The following is a 20,019-nucleotide window of genomic DNA, read 5'->3' on the forward strand; positions in this document are numbered from 1 at the left end:
GTAAATCTTTTCTGAACCCTTTCAAGTTCCACAACATCTTTCCGATAGGAAGGAGACCAGAATTGCACGCAATATTCCAACAGTGGCCTAACCAATGTCTTGTACAGCCACTACATGACCTCTCAACTCCTGTACTCAATACTCTGACCAATAAAGGAAAGTATACCAAACGCCTTCTTCACTATCCTATCTAACTGCGACTCCACTTTCAAGGAGCTATGAACCTGCACTCCAAGGTCCCTTTGTTCAGCAACACTCCCTATGACCTTAACATTAAGTGTATAAGTCCTGCTAAGATTTGCTTTCCCAAAATGCAGCCCTTGCATTTATCTTAGTTAAACTCCATCTGCCACTTCTCAGCCCATTGGCCCATCTGGTCTGTTGTAGTCTGAGGTAAGCCTCTTTGCTGTCAACACAATTTTGGTGTCATCTGCAAACTTACTAACTGTACCTCTTATGCTCGGATCCAAATCATTTATGTAAATGACAAAAAGTAGAGGACCCAGCACCAATCCTTGTGGCACTCCATGGGTCACAGGCCTCCAGTCTGAAAAACAATCCTCCACCGCCACCCTCTGTCTTCTACCTTTGAGCCAGTTCTGTATGCAAATGACTAGTTCTCCCTGTATTCCATGAGATCTAATCTTGCTAATCAGTCTCCCATGGGGAACCTTGTCGAATGCCTTACTGAAGTCCATATAGATCACATCTACTGCTCTGCCCTCATCAACCTTCTTTGTTACTTCTTCAAAAAACTCAATCAAGTTTGTGAGACATGATTTCCCACACTCAAAGCCATGCTGACTATCCCTAATCAGTCCTTGCCTTTCCAAATACATGTACATCCTGTCCCTCAGGATTCCTTCCAACAACTTGCCTACCACTGAGGTCAGGCTCACAGGCCTATAATTCCCTGGCTTGTCTTTACTGCCCTTCTTAAACAGTGGCACCACGTTTGCCAACCTCCAGTCTTCCAGCACCTCACCTGTGACTATCGCTGATACAAGTATCTCAGCAAGTGGCCCAGCAATCACTTCTCTAGCTTCCCACAGAGTTCTTGGTACACCTGATTAGGTCCTGGGGATTTATCCACCTTTAACCGTTTCAAGACATCCAGCACTTCCTCCTCTGTAATCTGGACATTTTGCAAGATGTCACCATCTATTTCCCTCCAGTCTATGTTCTTTTCCACAGTAAATACTGATGCAAAATATTCCTTTAGTATCTCCCCCATTTTCTGTGGCTCCACACAAAGGCTGCCTTGCTGATCTTTAAGGGGCCCTATTCTCTCCCTAATTACCTTTTTGTACTTAATATATTTGTAAAAACCCTTTGGATTCTCCTTAATTGTATTTGTCAAAGCTATCTCATGTCCCCTTTTTGACCTCTTGATTTCCCTCTTAAGTATACTCCTACTTCCTTTATACTCTTCTTAGGATTCACTCGATCTATCCTGTCTATACCTAGTATATGCTTCCATCTTTTTCTTAACCAAACCCTCAATTTCTTTAAGTCATCCAGCATTCCCTATACCTACCAATTTTCCCTTTCACCCTGACAGGAATATACTTTCTCTGGACTTTCATTATCTCACTTCTGAAGGCTTTCCATTTTCCAGCCGTCCCTTACCTTCAAACATCTGCCTCCAATCAGCTTTCGAAAGTTCTTGCCTAATACCGTCAAAATTGGCCTTTCTCCAATTTAGAACTTCAACTTTTAGATCTGGTCTATCCTTTTCCATCACTATTTTAAAACAAATAGAATTATGGTTGCTGGCCCCAAAGTGCTCCCCCACCGACACCTCAGTCACCTGCCCTGCCTTATTTCCCAAGAGTAGGTCAAGTTTTGCACCTTCTCCAGTAGGTACATCCACATACTGAATCAGAAAGTTGTCTTGTACGCACTTAAGAAATTCCTCTCCATCTAAATCTTTAACACTATGTCAGTCCCAGTCAATGGTTGGAAAGTTAAAGTCCCCTACCAAAACTACCCTATTATTCTTACAGATAGCTGAGGTCTCCTTACAAACTTGTTTCCTCAGAATTAGATGTGTTTTGCCCCAATGATTAGATAGCAGTTTTACTGGCCACAGTTATTTAATGGGGGATCAAATATCTGCCAAGTAAGCTAACTGAATCAGAGTTTGAATACATTAATGAATTGGATTTTAATCCAGGCTTGATATTTCCTTTCTGTGCCTTTGGTATTTTAGACAAATTTGTATTTGAGGAGCCTATAGCCAACACTCCACTTTGTTTCTATTACAGATTAAAGGAAATTCATATGAGTGAATATGATGCTGCAACATATGAGAGGTTTTCAGGCGCCATACGCCGACAAGTCCAATCAATACGAGTCATTCTCGACAGCCTACAGGTAAGCTGAAGCTAAGATACTTTGTTTGATATACCAACTTAGAACAAACCTCAAAGTCTGCTTTGACAAATGTGATGAATGATCAGTCAGATCGAAATTGCTTACACGTATATGACATATCAAAGTGCTTATCATGCCACATTTTGAACTATTTTGTTGATAAACATGTCAGCCATCTAGTATCCACACCAGCCGCACAAACAGGAAAATAGACGCATGCTCATTTATCTGTTTTGGTTGAAGATTAAATGTTGACCGAGGAGCTTTGCTTTGCTGCATTTGTTCAGCTCATCTTTTGAGAACTTGAAAATCCACCTGAATAGACAGATGATGCCTTACTTTAAATCTCTTCTCCAAAAATACAGCTTCTTGTGTTTGGACCAAACCGAAACCCCTCAAAATATATGAACAGGATAGTCTGGAGCCTAACTTTTTATTTTAGTTAAAGGCAAAAAGTGCTATGTTCCAGGTGTGATTTGATTGGTCTATAACTCAGTTAAAAAAACAATTTTTGAAAAAATTGGCATAACTTTACTTTTTGAAATACTTAACATATTATTTAACAGCTAATTATCAACAGTTACAATATAGCAGCATCCCACAAACACACCCTTGGCAAAGGCAAATTCAGTAAAACAGACTTTCCTTACATGCTATCACCTCTTCAGTCCAGGAGAAAGGAACATCAAAATAATCTATGTCGCAGCAGAGAGAGAGCTATAATAAGCAGCTTCAATAGCCAAGTCCAAACTCCAACTGAAAACATAACTAAAACCCTGGGTTTGTGTGAGCCTGACTCCAGCCACACGTCCGTCTTTTGTCTACTTTAAATAGAACATTGGAGGAGCTCCAAGCTGTTTACCCACTGCTTCTGAAGCAGATATTCTCCTTCCACTGTGACAACACTTCTCTGCAAGAAAACCAGCACAGAGCAACTCTCTCTTAAAGGCACAGTGCTATTTCATAAATGAATCTCTACTTTCACAGAGTCCCTACAGTGTGGAAACAGGCCCTTCAGCCCAACAAGTCCACACTGACCCTCTGAAGAGTAATCCACCCAGACCCATTTGCCTGCCCTATTACTCTACATTTCCCCTGACTAATGCACCTATCCTACACGTCCCTGAACGCTACAGTCAATTTAGCATGGCCAACCCACCTAACCTGTACATCTTTGGACTGTGGGAGAAAACCGAAACACCCGAAAGAAACCCACACAGACAGGAGGGGTAATGTGTAAATTCCACACAGTCGCCTGAGATTGGAATTAATCTCAGACCTAGGGGGCACTGTTTTAAAATTTGTTGGTCACATTAACACGAACATAACACTAAATGTCAGGCATGAGGAGATTTTGTTTTCCCCTCTCTCAGAGTCATAGGACTTTGGAACTCTCTGCTGCATAAGGCAGTGGAGGCAGGGTCTTTGAATAGTTTTAAAGTCAGATAGATGCCGGTGAAGTGACCAGTTGTGGGTTATCAGGAATAGATGGAAATGTGGAATTCCGAACACAACCAGCTAACTGTGATCTTATCGAATGCCAATGTGAGGTTGAGGGATCTAATGGCCTTCGCTGCTCCCAAGTAGTACGCTGGCAGCTGTCCCACCTGAGCTCCTCCTACTAATCCAGCCTCACGACCGGCACACTCTTAATTAAAATAGTTTTGAATTTTCTAAATGTTTGCAAACAATTAACAGCGACATAAACAATGTAACTTGCAGTCAAGGTGTTGAATTAAGCTGCTGGTGTCACCTGTATCATGTTTGCAGTTTCCTTGGATACAGAGAGAGATAAAGAACCGACAGTAACTTTGTCTTAGTAGCAACACCAGTCTGAGATGGGTGTACATTATCTTTATAGAAGTTCAGGGATCTAATGAGCAGGTTGGACCAAGGAGAATCAATGGATGTTATCTCTGTGGGTTTTCAGAAAGCCTTTGATAAGGTGCCACACAGGAGGCTGCTGAGTAAGATAAGGGCCCATGGTGTTGGAGGCCAGATACTAGCATGGATAGAAGATTGGCTGTCTGGCAGAAGGCAGAGAGTGGGGATAAAAATGCAGCTGCACTTTTCCAGCAACACATTTTCAGCTCTGACCTCCAGCATCTGCAGTCCTCACTTTCTCCCATAAAAAGTTCCTTCTCAGGATGGAAACCAATGACTAGTGGTGTTCGACAAAGGTTGGTGTTGGGACTACAACTTTTCACTTTATACATTAATGACCTGGATGAAGGAACTGAGGGCGTTCGCACAGAATGAGAGATAGAGAGAGGGACAGGTAGTGTTGAGGAGGCAGGGAGGTTGCAGAAAGATTTAGATAGGTCAGGAGGGTGGGCAGATGGAATACAACATAGAAATGTGTCACTTTGGTAGGAAGAATAGAGACATGGACTATTTTCTAAATGAGGAGAAAATTCAGAAATTGGAACTGCAAAGGCACATGGAAGTCCAAGTCCAGGTTTCTCTTCAGGTAAACTTGCAGGTTGAGTCAGTAGTTAGGGAGGCAAATACAATGTTGTCATTCGACTTGAGAGGACTAGAGTATAAATGCAGGGATGTCCTTCTGAGGCATTATAAGGTTCTGATCAGACCACATTGGAGTACTGTGAGCAATTCTGCGTCCTGTACCTCAGGAAAGATGTATATGCCCTGAGTGGGTCCAGAGGAGATGCTTGAAAATGATCCCAGGATTGAAAGGCTTAACATATGAGTAACGTTTGAGGATTCTGGGACTGTACTGGTCAGAGTTTAGAAAGATGAGTGGGGTATCTGATTGAAACTTTGACAGTACTGAATGGCCGGGACAGAGTGGATGTTGGGAAGATGTTCCCATTGGCAGAAGAGACTAGGACCCAAGCGCACAGCCTTAGAGTAAAGGGAAGACCTTTTATAATGAAGATAAGGAGAGTCTTGTTTAGTCAGAGAGTGGTGAATCTGTGGAAATGATTGCCACAGAAAGCTGTGGAGGCTACATCATTGAGTATATTTGAAACAGAGATAGATAAGTTCTTGATTGCCATGGGGATTAAATGTTAGGGAGAGAAAGCGAGAAAATGGGGTTGAAAAACCCATCAGCCATGATTGAATGGTGGAGCAGACTCGAATGGCCTAATTTCTGCTCCTATGTCTTATGGTCTTATGGCTTCTAAATCCAGTTAGAGAGCAAAAAAAACCCTGTACAGACATTGAAAACAATGACCAGACTGTCTTGATCAGCCCAACAACTATTGGAAAAATCAAGGGAAAAACTGAAGAGGAAGAAGGAAGCTTGGGGAATATTGAGACACGGACTGAAAGGAGGTTGAAGAAAACCAGGGAAGAAGCAAGGGGACATTAGTGGACCCATCAAATCCAGGGTGACAGTGAACAATTTCAAAGATGTAAGATATTTGGGAAGTAGGACTGTTGTAACTGGAGTGAAGGTAAAATAAGAATCCAATATTGGACTTCAGGAATAATAAAAAGAATATTTTATAATTTCACAGGATGTAGGCACGACTGGCTGAGGTAGTGTTTATTTTAATTGCCCGGGAGAGTGTGGTGGTGAGTGGCTTTCTTGAACTGCAGCAATCTGTGTGGTATAAGTAGACCCACAGTGCCGTTCATAGAATCACAGAATCCCTACAGTGTGGCAACAGGCCATTTGGTCCAACAGGTCCACACCAACTCTCCAAATAGTATTCCACCCTGACTCATTCCCCTCCTCTACAACCCTCCATTTCCCATGATTAATGCACCTAACCTACACACTATGAACACTATGGGCAGTTTTAGCATGGCCAATTCACCTAACCTGCACACCTTTGGACTGTGGGAGGAAACTGGAGCACTCAGAGGAGACCCATGCATACACGTGGAGAATGTGCAAACTCCACACAGACAACCGCCCAAGGCTGGAATTGAATCTGGGTCCCTGGCCCATGGGAAGAATTCCAGGGTTGTGATCCAGCAACAGTGAAGGAACAGTGCTATAATTCCAAGCAATGTTGTTGACTCTTTCTTCTGAAATGGCATAAGAAGCCATTCAGTTATGTCAAACCACTACAAACTCTGATGAAGAAATAATACTGGAAAGTTCACCTGATAGCGCCCTCAGCACTCGAAATGACAATGATAAACTCAGGTACAAAAGGAGTACAGACTCAGCAGAGGTGATGGTGCAGTGGTATACTGTCGATAGGAAGTCGTACTGGTGATCTGCAGCAGTTCAAGAAGGTTGGTCTCCACCACCTTCTCATGGGCAACTAGGGACAGACAATAAATGCACCCATATCCCTTGAGTGAATTTAAAAACATTGACCCAGAATTTTCACTGACCAGTGAGTCCAGTGCAGATGGAGGTTGAGTAATAGGGACAGAATTGCCTGGAAAATTGAATTTTCCACTGGAACCCTTCAAAAGTCTTTATTTAGTTCAGAGAACTCAATGAGTTTTGAGTAAATTAAGTATAATAGTTACTTAGGAAAAGTTGAAAAATTAAATGCATAGTCTAGCTCTTGACCACTTATTAAACCAACCCCATATTTACCTCACACAGACCCTTTACTCCCTCCAGACTCTGACCCCAGGACTCGACCTGAACCCCTGGCGGCTGGACCTGACCCCACCCTTGATGCTGAGCCCCCAGATCTGATCCTGCTCTCCGGACACCCCACCAATCTCAATTTGTCTGCCCCATCCTGACCCACCTAAACAATCACTTAGTTTCCTTACCACCTTGCGCCTGGAATCTTACCTCTTACTCATCCGGCACCCTGCAGTCCCAGCTGGTACCCTACTTACCTGACAGACTATCCTGCCATTACACTTAACTCACGCTTACTTTATGTACTTACCATTTATCAGCAGATGTTAAAGTGACTATTTGGACATCTACATTTCAGAATATGGCAGTGAGTATTATGACTGTGTGGTTTGCTTTCCTCTGACTATTCTATGCTATGGAAGACCAGTCAGAATGGAAGAGCGACTTCATATTTCTGAGGAAGACCAGAGTAGAATCTCTTCTCAGAAATGCAGAGCTTCCGTCTTCCATGTAAAAGAAATATAGTGAGAGCCTTCTGCATGGGATTGCTTGACTGGGCCTGCACCAAATGGTGAGGGAAAAACATACTTCATCTTCATACTTCAAGCCACGTGTAGCCAATGCATGTATCTGTGACAATGCTGTAGGAGCGACCAGCTCATTGTCCTTGTGGAAACAAAGTCCCACCTACACAGAGATGATACCCTGAATTGTGTGGTGTAACGCATTTACCATGCTCAATGGTATGGATTTTGTACAGATCTAGAAATTCAAAGAGGCTCTACAGGCTATCAACATCAGCAGAATTGTGTTCATTCACAGTCCGTAACTTCCTAGCCTGACATACCCCGCTCCCCACTCTACCATTGCCATCAAGCTCTGTAATCAACCCTTGTTCAATGAAGAGGGAAGGAGGGCAATGCCAGGAGCAGCACCAGGTATACCTAAAGATGACCTGTTAACCTCGTGATGCTATAAAACAGGACAATTTGTATACCAAACATTGTAAACTGCCTGTAAACTGCAAGCCCACAGATCTGAGCTCTGTAGTCCTGCAACATTCCATCATGAATAGTGACGGACAATTAAACAACCCAGTGCATCAGTGCAAAAGACAAGGCTGAAACATTTGCAGCAATCTTCAGCCAGAAATGCCAAGTGGATGACTTCTCTCAGCCTCCACCAGTGATGTCCAAATGCCAGTTTTCCAGCAATTTGATTAATTCCATATGATCATCATGAAATAGTTACAGGCAATGTATACTGAAAAGGCCATGGGTCCTGATAATGTTCAAGCAATATTAGTGAACTCATATTTCAGAACTTGCCTCATCACAAGCCAAACTGGTTCAGTACAGCCACAGCACTAGTGTCACCCCAATAGTGTGTCAAATTGTCCTATACACAAAAAGCAGGGCAAATCCAATCCAGCCAATTACCACTCCAAGAGTATTCTTAATTCATAGATTATTCATAGAATCTCTACAGTGTGGAAACAGGCCATTCAGCCCAACAAGTCCACACCAACCCTCTGAAGAGTCATCCACCCAAACCCATTCCCCTACCCTATTACTCCACATTTACCCCTGACTAATACCCCTAACCTCCACATTCCTGAATACTATGGACAATTTAGCATGGTCAGTTCACGTAACCTGCACATCTTTGGATTGTGGGAGGAAATTGCAGCACCCGAAGGAAAAGTGGTAGAAGTCATTAACAGCAGCACCTGCTCAGCAATAACCTGCTTACGTGGAGCCATGCCTGACACATAGGAAGATGGTTATGGTTGTTGGAAGTCAGTCATCTCGGCTCTAGGATATTTGTGCAGGAGTTCCTCAGGGTAGTGCCCTAGGCCCAACCATCTCCAGCTGCTTCATCAATGGCCTTCCCTCCATCATACTCAGCGTTAAGGAAAAGTAGACTGAAAGGAAAGGGAGATGGTGTGGCCTTACTAGTGAAGGAAGAAATCAGTGCTGTAATGAGGAATGACAGGGGGATCAAGATGTGGAATCAGTCTGGATAAATATAAGAAATAACAAAGGGAAGAAATACTTGGAAGGAGTAATCTACAGGTCCCCAAACAGTAATTCTGCAGTGGGTAACAGTTTAAACCAGGAAACATTAGAAGCTTGCAAGAAAGGTACGGCAATAATCATGTGTGATTTTAACAAGCACGTGGATTGGAAGTATCTAGTTGACAAGGGTAGCTTGAAGGCAGGGTTCATTGAATATATTAGAGTGTGTTTCTTGGAGCAGTATGTTGTGGAACCAACCAAAGAGCAAGCTAATCTGGATTTGGTATTGTGTAATGAGGAGAGATTAATTGATGACATAATAGTTAAGGATCCTCTCGGGAGTGGTTACCAAAGTAGGATAGAATTCAAAATTCAGTTTGGGGGTGAGAAAGTGGAGTCCCACGGTAGTGTTCTGGAATTAAACAAAGGAAATTATATAGGCACGAGAACAGGTTCGGCCCGAGTAAATTGGGCAGGAAGGCTTAATGGTAAGACAGTGGATGAGCAGTGGCAGATGTTTAAGGAGCTACTCAGTTCCTCACAACTAAAATATATCCCAATGAGAAAGAAAGATAGTGGGGGGGTGGGGGGGGGGGGGTAAAAAAATCTATGGCTAAATAATGAGGTCATGGACAATATAAAATCAAAAACTAAAATATACCTCATTGCAAAGGCCAGTGATAGGTAGGAAGTTTGGGAAACTTCAAACATAAACAAAGAGATACTGAAAAATTAATAAAAAGAGCTAAGGGAAGGTACAAAAGAAAACTAGCACAAAACATCAAAAAGGATATCAAAAGCTTCTAGAGGTATATAAAATGGAAGAGAGTCACTAATTTGAATGTTGATCCCTTGGAAGATGAAACCTGAGAGTTAATAGTGGGGAACACCAAGATGGCAGAGGAGCTGAATCAATGCTTTGCCTCAGTTTTCACAGTGGAGGACAGTAGTACCACTCCTGTTGGAATAGGCAAGTCAGAGGCAATAGATAAGGTAGAACATAGAGTAATCAACATCAGGAGAGAAAAGGTACTAAGCAAATTAGTAGGATTGAGGACAGACAAGTCCCCCGAGTCTGGTGACCTACGTCCTAAGGTATTAAAGGAAGTGGCAGGGGAGATAGTAGATCCATTGATTTGTAATATTCCAAAATTTGGTGGACATGGGAAAGGTTCTAGAAAGCTTGGAAAATAGCTAATAGCCCTTATTCAAAAAGGAAGGGAGACAGAAAGTGGGAAGTTACATACCAGTTAGTTTAACATCTATTGTTGGGAAAGTGTTAGAAGCAATTTCAGGATAGTGGAAAGTCAAAACACTATCCATCAGAGTCGGCAAGGTTTTATAAAGGGCAAATCATGTTTGACTAATTTAGTAGACTTCTTTGAAGATGTAACAAGCAAAATGGATAATGGGGATGCTGTAGATGTAATTTATCTGGACTTCCGGAAGGTGTTTGATGAGGTGCCACACAAAAGGTTAATTCACAAGGTTGGATCATGCGGGATTGGGGTAATTTATTAGCCTGGAGAGATTACTGACTGATAGATGGAAAACAGAGAGTCGAGATAAATGTTTTTTTTTCTTGATGGTAAGAGCTAGTGGGGTGCCACAGATTTCGGTCCCTGAACCTCAGCTATTTACATTCAACATTAACGACTTGGATACAGGGATAGAAGGCTCGACAGCCAGATCTGCAGATGACATTAAAATATATAGAACAGTAAATTGCAATGAGGAAATAAGAACCTTATAAATGGACACGGATAGGTTTGGAGAGTGGGCCAAAATGTGGCCGATGGAGTTAAACGTGGTTAAGTGCAATCCCGCATTTGGGTCAAAAGAATGGGAAGGTGACCCATGGGGGGAGACTTTGGTGACTCCAGTGCAGAGGGATCTAGGTGTACTCGTTCATGAGTCACAGAAAACTAACATTCAGGTAAAGCAGATAATACAGAATGTGAATAGCTAACGAAATAGAATATTAAAGGTAAGGAAGCATTGTTGCAACCATACAAGGTATTGCTGAGACCGCACCTGGAGTATTGTGCACAGTTTTGGTCCCCTTATTTGAAGAACGATATAATAGCATTGGAGGCAGTTCAAAGGAGCTTCACTAGATTAATTCCAGAGATAAGGGGTTTGTCATATGAAAAGAGATTGAACAGTTTTGGCCTATACTCTCTGGAATGTAGAAGAATGAGGGGACATCAAATTGATGTATCCAAGATGATAAAAGGTGTGGATAAAATAAATGTGGAGCAGATACGTCCTCTTGTGAGGCAACTTAGAACAAGAGGTCATAGTCTTAGGATAAGGGGTAGCAAGTTTAAAACAGAGTTGAAGAGAAACTACTACTCCTAAAGGGTTGTGAATCTGTGGAATTTGCTACCCCAAAGTGTGGTGGATGCTGGGATAGTGAGTAAATTTAAGGAGGAGTTAGACAGATTTTTAATTGTTAATGGGTTGAAGGGATATGGAGAGGAGGCAGGAAATTGAAGGTAAGGAGCATGTTAGCCATGATCAAATGGTGGAGTACAGTCAGTGGGCTGAATGGCCTAATTCTGCTCCTGTATCTTAAGAACTTAGACCTTATAAGGTCAGAATTGGGGACGTTCACACAGTCGTCAGCACCATTCACGATTCCTCAGATGCTGAAACGATCCATATCGACTCAGCAGTCCACTCAGAACATCCTGTCTATCTGTGCAAAATTCTGTAAGTATATCACAGATACCTATATTCACATCATCCCTCTCAACACCACAAAGTATTCATTTAAATCTGCTGGCTCCATGCACAAATTATCATTGTGGTCCTTAATGGACCCTAATCTTTCCTTCTTTATCCTTAATCTATTTAGAGTCATAGAGATGTACAGCACGGATACAGACCCTTCGATCCAACTTATCCATGCAACCAGATATCCTAAATTAATTTAGTCCCATTTGCCAGCACTTGGTCCATATTCCTCTAAACCCTTCTCATTCATATACCCATCCAGATGTCTTTCAAATGCTGTAATTGTACCAGCCTCGACCACTTTCTCTGACAACTCATTCCATACACACATCACTCTTTGTGTGAAAAGGTTGCCCCCTGGTCCCTTTGAAATCTTTCCCCTCTCACTCTAAATCTATGCCCTCTAGTTCTGGATTCCCCCAGCCCAGAGAAAATACCTTGTCTATTTATCCTATCCATGTTCTTTATAATTTTGTAAACCTCTATAAGGTCACCCTTCAGTCCCGATGCTTCAGGGAAAACAGCCTTAGCCTGTTCAGCCTCTTCCTATAGCTCAAATCCTCTAACCCTAGCAACATCCTTGAATATCTTTTCTGAACCCTTTCAAGTTTCACAACATCTTTCCAATAGGAGGGAGACCAGAATTGTACATGATACGTGTAAAATAACTTAGGATTTTCCTTTACTTTAGTTGACATATTCCAAATATTTACTTGTTCCAGCAATTGTTATTCAGGCACTAGACTGCGCAAGGAACAAAAGAGTCTGACATTTATTTTATGTGATTCATCACGATGAAGACATTTATTAAAATACTTCAGTGTTTTGAGTCATAGAGCGTCCTACAGCACGATACTGGCCCTTTGACCCAAACTGGTCCATGCTGACCAAAATGTCCATCCATGCTAACCCCATTTCCCTGTACTTGGCCCATATCCTTCTAAACCTTTAGAACATAGAACATTACAGCGCAGTACAGGCCTTCAGCCCTCAATATTGCACCAACTGTGGAACCAATCTGAAGCCCATCTAACCCACACTATTATATTCTCATCCATATGTTTATCCAATGACCACCTAAATGCCCTTAAAGTTGGCGAGTCTACTACTGTTGCAGGCAGGATGTTCCAAGTCCTTATTACTCTCTGAGTAAGGAATCTACCTCTGACATCTCTCCTATACTTATGACCCCTCAATTTAAGGCTACGTCCCCTCATGCTAGCCATCACCATCTGAGAAAAAGGGCTCTCACTATCCACTCTATCTTATCCTCTGAGCATCTTGTATGTCTCAATTGAGTCACTTCTCAATCTTCTTCTCTCTAACAAAAACAGCCTCAAGTCCCTCAGCCTTTCCTCATAAGACCTTCCCTCCATAACCAGGCAACTTCCTGGTAAATCTCCTCTACACCTTTCCGTTGCTTCAATGTCCTTCCTATAATGCGACGACCAGAACTGTACACAATACACCAAGTGCGGCCACACCAGAGTTTTGTACAGCTGCAACAGGACCTCGTGGCTCCAAACTCAATCCCTAAACCAATAAAAGCTAACACACTGTGTTCCTTCTTAACAACTCTATCAACCTGGGTGGCAACTTTCAGGGATCTATATACATGGACACCGAGATCTCTCTGTTCATCCAAGAATCTTATCATTAGCTGAGCACTCTGTAATCCTGTTAATCCTTCCAAACTGAATCACCTCATATTTTTCCGCATTAAACTCCATTTGCCACCTCTCAGCCCAGCTCTGCAGCTTATCTATGTCCCTCTGTAACCCACAACATCTTTCTGTACAGTCCACAACTTTCCTAGCCATTTATTTGTCCAAATGTTTTTTAAACACTATTAATGTACCCACTTCAACGACTTCCGCTGGCAGCTCCATGTGCATACCACTCTCTGTGTAAAAATGTTGCCCCTCAGATTCCCTTTTATTTGTTCCCCTCTAACCTTAAACTGATGCACTCTAGTTCTGGATTCCCCACCCTGGGAAAAAGACTGAATGTGTCACCCTATCCATGTCTCTCATGATCTTATACACCTTTATAAGATCCCACCTCAGTCTCCTATGCTCACATAAAAAAGTCCTCACTTGTTCAACCCCTCCCTATAACTCAGACTGTTGAGTTTCGGCAACATCCTTGTAGATTTCATCTCACTCTTTCCAGTTTAATAACATCCTTCCCATAACAAGGTGACAAAAACTGAACACAATACTCCAAGTGCAGCCTCACCAAAGTCCTGTATAACTGCAGCATAATTTTCCAACTTCTATACTCAGTGCCCTGACTGATGAAGGCCAGTGTGCCAAAAGCCTTCTTCACTGCCCTGTCTGCCTGTGACTCCACTTTCAGAGAACTGTGCACCTCATCTTCAAGGTCCCTCTATTCCACTTCACTCCTTAAGGCCCTACCAATCACCAAGAAACTCCTACCTTGATTTGACTTTTCAAAATGCAAGACCTCACACTTGTCTACATTAAACTCCATTTGCCACTTCTCGGCCCACTTCCCCAGCTGATCAAGGTCCTGCTGCAATTCCTGATAACTTTCCTCGCTGTCCATGATGCTGCCTATTTCAGTGTCATCTGCAAACTGACTAATCATGCCTTGCACATTCTCATCTAAATCAGTAATGTAAAAAACAAACAGTAATGGGCTCAGCACTGACCTTGGTTTAAAAAAAATGCAAAGCACATTTTCAAAGTGATTGAAGTGACAGAGGAAACTTCGGCTGAATGGCCTATTCCTATGTTCTTGTCAACGAATAAAAGCAGAGAAGTTATCAGATCAAGACAGCCTACTGAATAGCTATTATTATTAGCAGACAGATAAATACATAGATTGGGTAATTGCACAGAGGTAACCATTAATAAGTGAGTGTTTTGAAGTCTAGGAGCTGAATAGTAGGACAGAGCTTGATGTTCATACACCCAGATGATGAGAAGTCATTACTGAACAGAAGGTGCCTTCAGGCTGGAGCGACCACCAGCTCAGTACTGAAAGCTAGTCATGTGCAGCTGGAAAATAAACACCAACTGGGACTTCAGTTAACAGTGAGTCTGTCTTGAAACATTTGCCGTCATGCCCCCACCTGCCTTACAATACCATGATGCACTGCAACTTCTAACAGCAGAAGCAAGCTAACCTTCCATTTATTTTAATGTGAAGCACCTATTCAGGTGGTTAAAAGTTTGAGGGGACTGCTGTCATGAAATCTGGGAGTTGCAATTCTTTTTCCTTGATGTATCCTCCTGCACTTGATGCAATCCTGAATGTATTTAGCTGCAGTTTCCACTGAGAGTAGTGCACACAAGAGGTTACTCTGGGTTACAAGTCTGTGGTTGCTGCGCCTCTGTTTAAATTGTTTCCATGGCATTGCAGATCACTGGATAATGACTGACAACAAGTTACAAGCGCTCTTTGTATTCTGAGCAAAGACATATAAAATGTCAGCACTCTGTTCCGTTTTCTATCCAGTGTTATGAGCAGATTATACACTGACATGTCCAGCTGATCCACTTTAACTGGAACACAACAGGCCCTAGTAAACCTCCACATCTGCTCTTGGCTTAATGGCTGTCAGCATCTAAATGATCAATCTCTTTCCCACACTGTATGATTTATAGCAAAGAAAGAGACCACTCTGCTCATTGAGTCTGTGCCAATGCTAGTCATTTCCTGGAACTGTGTGGTTCATATCCTGAGCTTTATTCATGTCCTTTTCTGTTCTTATTGCTCAAATACTAATCCAATTCTCCTCAGGTGCCCAGCTACCATCCACCACTAGAAAGCACTACTGCTGAACTTCCTTTATATCTTCTCATGGAGTCTGTGCCTGTTTATGCCATGATTTATAAATAAGCATTTGATGGTTGCAGGTCCGGAACAGAATTTTGCCCATAGAAATCTGGCGCACTCAACCTTAAGGAACAAATTTGGATATTCAATAAGAAAATGTGGATTTTCAGTGATGTGAGAAGACAAGAACTAGGAGCAGGAGTAGGCAGTTCAAGATTTCAAGGTTAGAGTGGTGCTGAAAAAGCACAGCAGGTCAGGCAGCATCCGAGGAGCAGGAGAATCGGCGTTGTGGGCAGGAGCCCTTCATTCCTCAATTTTCCTGCTCCTCGGATGTTGCCTGACCTGCTGTGCATTTCCAGCACCACTCTAATCTTGACTCTAATCTCGACTCTAATCTCCAGTATCTGCAGTTCTCACTTTCACCTAGTTCAACATTTCAAGCCTGCCACAACCTCGCTATGCCCCACAGTGTTCTGTAGAGAGTGAAGTGCTTATGAAACATTATCATTATTGTAAAGTAGGAAACTCAGCTGGCAATCTCTGCACAGAAGCTACCACAAGCAGCAATGTGCTAATGGCCTGCTAGTTGTTGGTGGGAGTTTGCTGTGTACAAGATTATATGGCAGTGGCCAGCTATACTTTATTTTCAAGCGCTGTTTTAAATATTAGACTTGAAGGGCTTCCGTACTCTGCTTTGAAATCTTGCCACTGGATCATTTATTCAGTAGTCTCCAAAGTGTGGCACTGTACTGGGAGTTGGTGTAAATCTTGTGCTCAAAGTTTGGTGTCGGATTTGAAGCCAGATCTTGATGATTTGGAGGTGACGAAGGGCTTATGCGTGAAACATCGACTCTCTTGCTCCTCTGACGCTGACTGACCTGCTGTGCGTTCCCAGCGCTGCACTTTTAGACTTTGGAGGTGAGTGCTACATACTGAGCCACCGTCTCACACGGGCTCCACTTTACAGGTAACAAGGCCAAAGGAAGTCTAAGGTATAATTCTATACGAATCTGAATGACATGGGCTATGGCAGGATTTGTGACAGAATCAGATAAGAAGCACATCGATCTCACTCTCTTTTATGCTTTTGCCGAGGGACGATGCAGGTATCTCATGAGGCAATGATGGCTTAACAATTAAGAGGGATTATTGCTTGTGAAACAAGGACTGGGTTAATACCACAACTCTCCTCATTAATATTCAGCTTATCTTACCAAGTGTACTGAACAAGCTCAATGTGGAAAATTCTGGACATGGAAGTCAGAGCAGTTACCTGGTGATTTCAGCATACCATTTGGGTAAGATTTGGTGAAAAAAATGTACTCGGCCATGTGACAAGAAAGCCTCCAAAGTCATTGCACAACTCACACTTGGTCAAATAAAAGTAAAATTCAGCTCTTGGTTGTTTACTTTAATTGGTGCTAAAGTTAATTTTATTCCATTGAATACTGGTAGCCATCTCATGCTTAACTGAATGCTGACTGTCTTGAAGGAAGCTGATATAATTTTTTAAAAAATTTAGCTTTTGTTCATAGGATGTGAGTATCTCATGTCAAGTAAGTGCTGACCTAGCCAGACAAGCCCATTTCCCATGAACAAATATAACAATAACCATTACTCGCTGTATATCTGTTCATTTTCAGTTTGGCTGACACCATGTGCAAGGAAGATGTATTTAAGGTGAACCTAGATAAGTACATGACAGAAAACAGGGAGTAGAAGGATATGCCGATCGGGTGAAATGAAGTAAGGTTTGATAAAGTTTGGTAAAGATGAAGTTTTGCTAAATCTCCTAACCCCGATGGGCTACATCCTAGAGTTCTGAGGGAGGTGGCTGAGGAAATAGCGGAGGCATTGGTTGAGATCTTTCAAAAGTCACTGGAGTCAGGGAAAGTCCCGGATGATTGGAAGAATGCTGTTGTAATGCCCCTTGTTCAAGAAAAGATCAAGACAAAAAATGGAAAGTTATAGGCCAATTAGCCTAACCTCGGTTGTTGGTAAAATTCTAGAATCCATCATTACGGATGGGGTTTCTAAATTCTTGGAAGAGCAGGTTCTGATTAGAACAAGTCAACATGGATTTAGTAAGGGGAGGTCATGCCTGACAAACCTGTTGGAATTCTTTGAAGAGGTGACAAGTAGGTTAGACCAGGGAAACCCAGTGGATGTGGTCTATCTAGACTTCCAAAAAGCCTTTGATAAGGTGCCACACGGGAGGCTGCTGAGTAAGGTGAGTGCCCATGGTGTTCGAGGTGAGCTACTGGTATGGATTGAGGATTGGCTGTCTGACAGAAGGCAGAGAGTGGGATAAAAGGTTCTTTTTCGGAATGGCAGCCGGTGACAAGTGGTGTCCCACAGGGTTCAGTGTTGGGGCCGTAGCTGTTCGCATTATATATTAATGATCTGGATGAAGGGACTGGGGGCATTCTAGCGAAGTTTGCCGATGATACGAAGTTAGGTGGACTGGCAGGTAGCACTGAGGAAGTGGGGAGGCTGCAGAAGGATCTAGACAGTTTGGGAGAGTGGTCCAGGAAATGGCTGATGGAATTCAATGTGAGCAACTGCGAGGTCTTGCGCTTTGGAAAAAAGAATACAAGCATGGACTACTTTCTAAACGGTGAGAAAATTTACAAAACCAAAGTACAAAGGGATCTGGGAGTGCTAGTTGAGGATTCTCTAAAGGTAAACATGCAGGTTGAGTCTGTGATTAAGAAACCGAATGCAATGTTGTCATTTATCTCAAGAGGGTTGGAATATAAAAGCACCGTTGTGCTACTGAGACTTTATAAAGCTCTGGTTAGGCCCCATTTGGTATACTGTGTCCAGTTTTGGTCCCCACACCTCAAGAAGGACATACTGGCACTGGAGCGTGTCCAGCGGAAATTCACACGGATGATCCCTGGAATGGTAGGTCTAACATACAAGGAACGGCTGAGGATCCTGGGATTGTATTCATTGGAGTTTAGAAGATTAAGAGGAGATCCATTAGAAACTTACAAGATAATACATGGCTTGGAAAGGGTGGACACTAGGAAATTGTTTCCATTAGGCGAGGAGACTAGGACCCGTGGACACAGCCTTAGAATTAGAGGGGGTAAATTCAGAACAGAAATGCGGAGACATTTCTTCAGCCAGAGAGTGGTGGGCCTTGGAATTCATTGCCGTGGAGTACAGTGGAGGCCGGGACGCTAAATGTCTTCAAGGCAGAGATTGATAAATTGTTGATGTCACAAGGAATTAAGGGCTATGGGGAGAATGCGGGTAAGTGGAGTTGAAATGCCCATCAGCCATGATTGAATGGCGGAGTGGACTCGATGGGCCGAATGGCCTTACTTCCACTCCTATGTCTTATGGTCTTAAGGTTGGAGGATCAAGTCTTGCTTAGAGCATAAGCTCTGATGGGCTTAGTGGCCAGTTTCCAGGCTGTTCTGTGTAATTACTAGTTCTGATTGTTCTTGTATTCTGCAAACATCGCAACAGGTGAAAATATATTTTGGGACTTGTTTAAACAATTTCCATTAGTGTATTCTATTGTTACTTTCTCCTGAATAAATTAAAACGCACACTTTGTAAAATGTTCCCAATTCAAACAAAATGTGTGGCTGTGTAACTGAACAGAGTTTCACCAAATGACCTTCACTCGTCATGTCTTTAACAGGCTAAGGGCAAAGAGAGGCAATGGCTGCGGCACCAGTCGATTGGAGAACTCGATGACACCAAAATAATCGATGGCTTGACAGGAGAGAAGGCGATTTATAAACGTAGAGGGGAGTTGGAACCCGAGGTGAGTCTGAGGAGAAAAGGGAAACAGTTTGATTGATATGGTTAAGTATCAGCTGCCATTTCCTGTGGTTTGGGGTGAAGGTGTACAGTCTTGCCTCATTTGTATAATGATAGCCTTCCTACACTGTATGTTATACTATTGAGCTACTGCACTACTTAATAATACATCCCTCCCTGGGTGTGAAATATAACATCAGAGAAAACACCACTTACTCATGTCATTAAGCAATAGAATGGAGGAAGTTTCACTCCTCTCGTTCCTCTCCCCACACCAATTGTTATATGATCCCTCCATGATACTTTGTACATGTTTAAATGTTTGGCCAATTTGATAAATGCTTGCAAATCATTTTAGGCCAACTCTTGCCGGGAAAATAGCCACACATGCCATTATGTGCAAATTGATAAGTGTGTTGAGGGGAAGAAGAGATACCTTATGAATTGCAATTCTGCAAAGCCTGTTGTTTCATTTATGACAGTCCACAAAAACAGCATCCCACTTTTAGCATCCCAGTTATTTTTAAGGGCTGATTAGATTATGATTAGTCCTTCATTAAACTTGTTATCATTTGTGTTAGAACCTAAATAATGAGATGATCATTGCTGCAACGCTAATCACAGAATTATTATCATGTTTCAAAGGCCATTCAACTGCTCTGATCTAGAAAGGAAACTAAATCCAGAAAAAAACAACCCGAGTTCTTCTTAACCTCCTTACAACTCATACTGTCCAATCCAGCTAGCATCCCAGTCATGTTTTTTCTAATTTGTTCA

At 42.4% G+C, this 20,019-nt stretch overlaps 1 protein-coding gene across 3 annotated transcripts in view; it reads left to right on the plus strand.

Moving 5' to 3' along the window:
* vwa8 (von Willebrand factor A domain containing 8) overlaps nucleotides 1-20,019 on the plus strand; it is a 345,890-nt gene that overhangs the window by 294,503 nt on the left and 31,368 nt on the right. For all 3 annotated transcript variants that reach the window (XM_060833282.1, XM_060833283.1, XM_060833284.1), the window contains 2 exons: nucleotides 2,268-2,376; nucleotides 19,121-19,246. In XM_060833282.1, coding sequence (XP_060689265.1) covers nucleotides 2,268-2,376; nucleotides 19,121-19,246 — 235 coding nt within the window. The remainder of the gene's footprint in view (nucleotides 1-2,267; nucleotides 2,377-19,120; nucleotides 19,247-20,019) is intronic.

This window comes from Hemiscyllium ocellatum, chromosome 12, assembly GCF_020745735.1.
Source record: "Hemiscyllium ocellatum isolate sHemOce1 chromosome 12, sHemOce1.pat.X.cur, whole genome shotgun sequence".
Taxonomy (NCBI): domain Eukaryota; kingdom Metazoa; phylum Chordata; class Chondrichthyes; order Orectolobiformes; family Hemiscylliidae; genus Hemiscyllium; species Hemiscyllium ocellatum.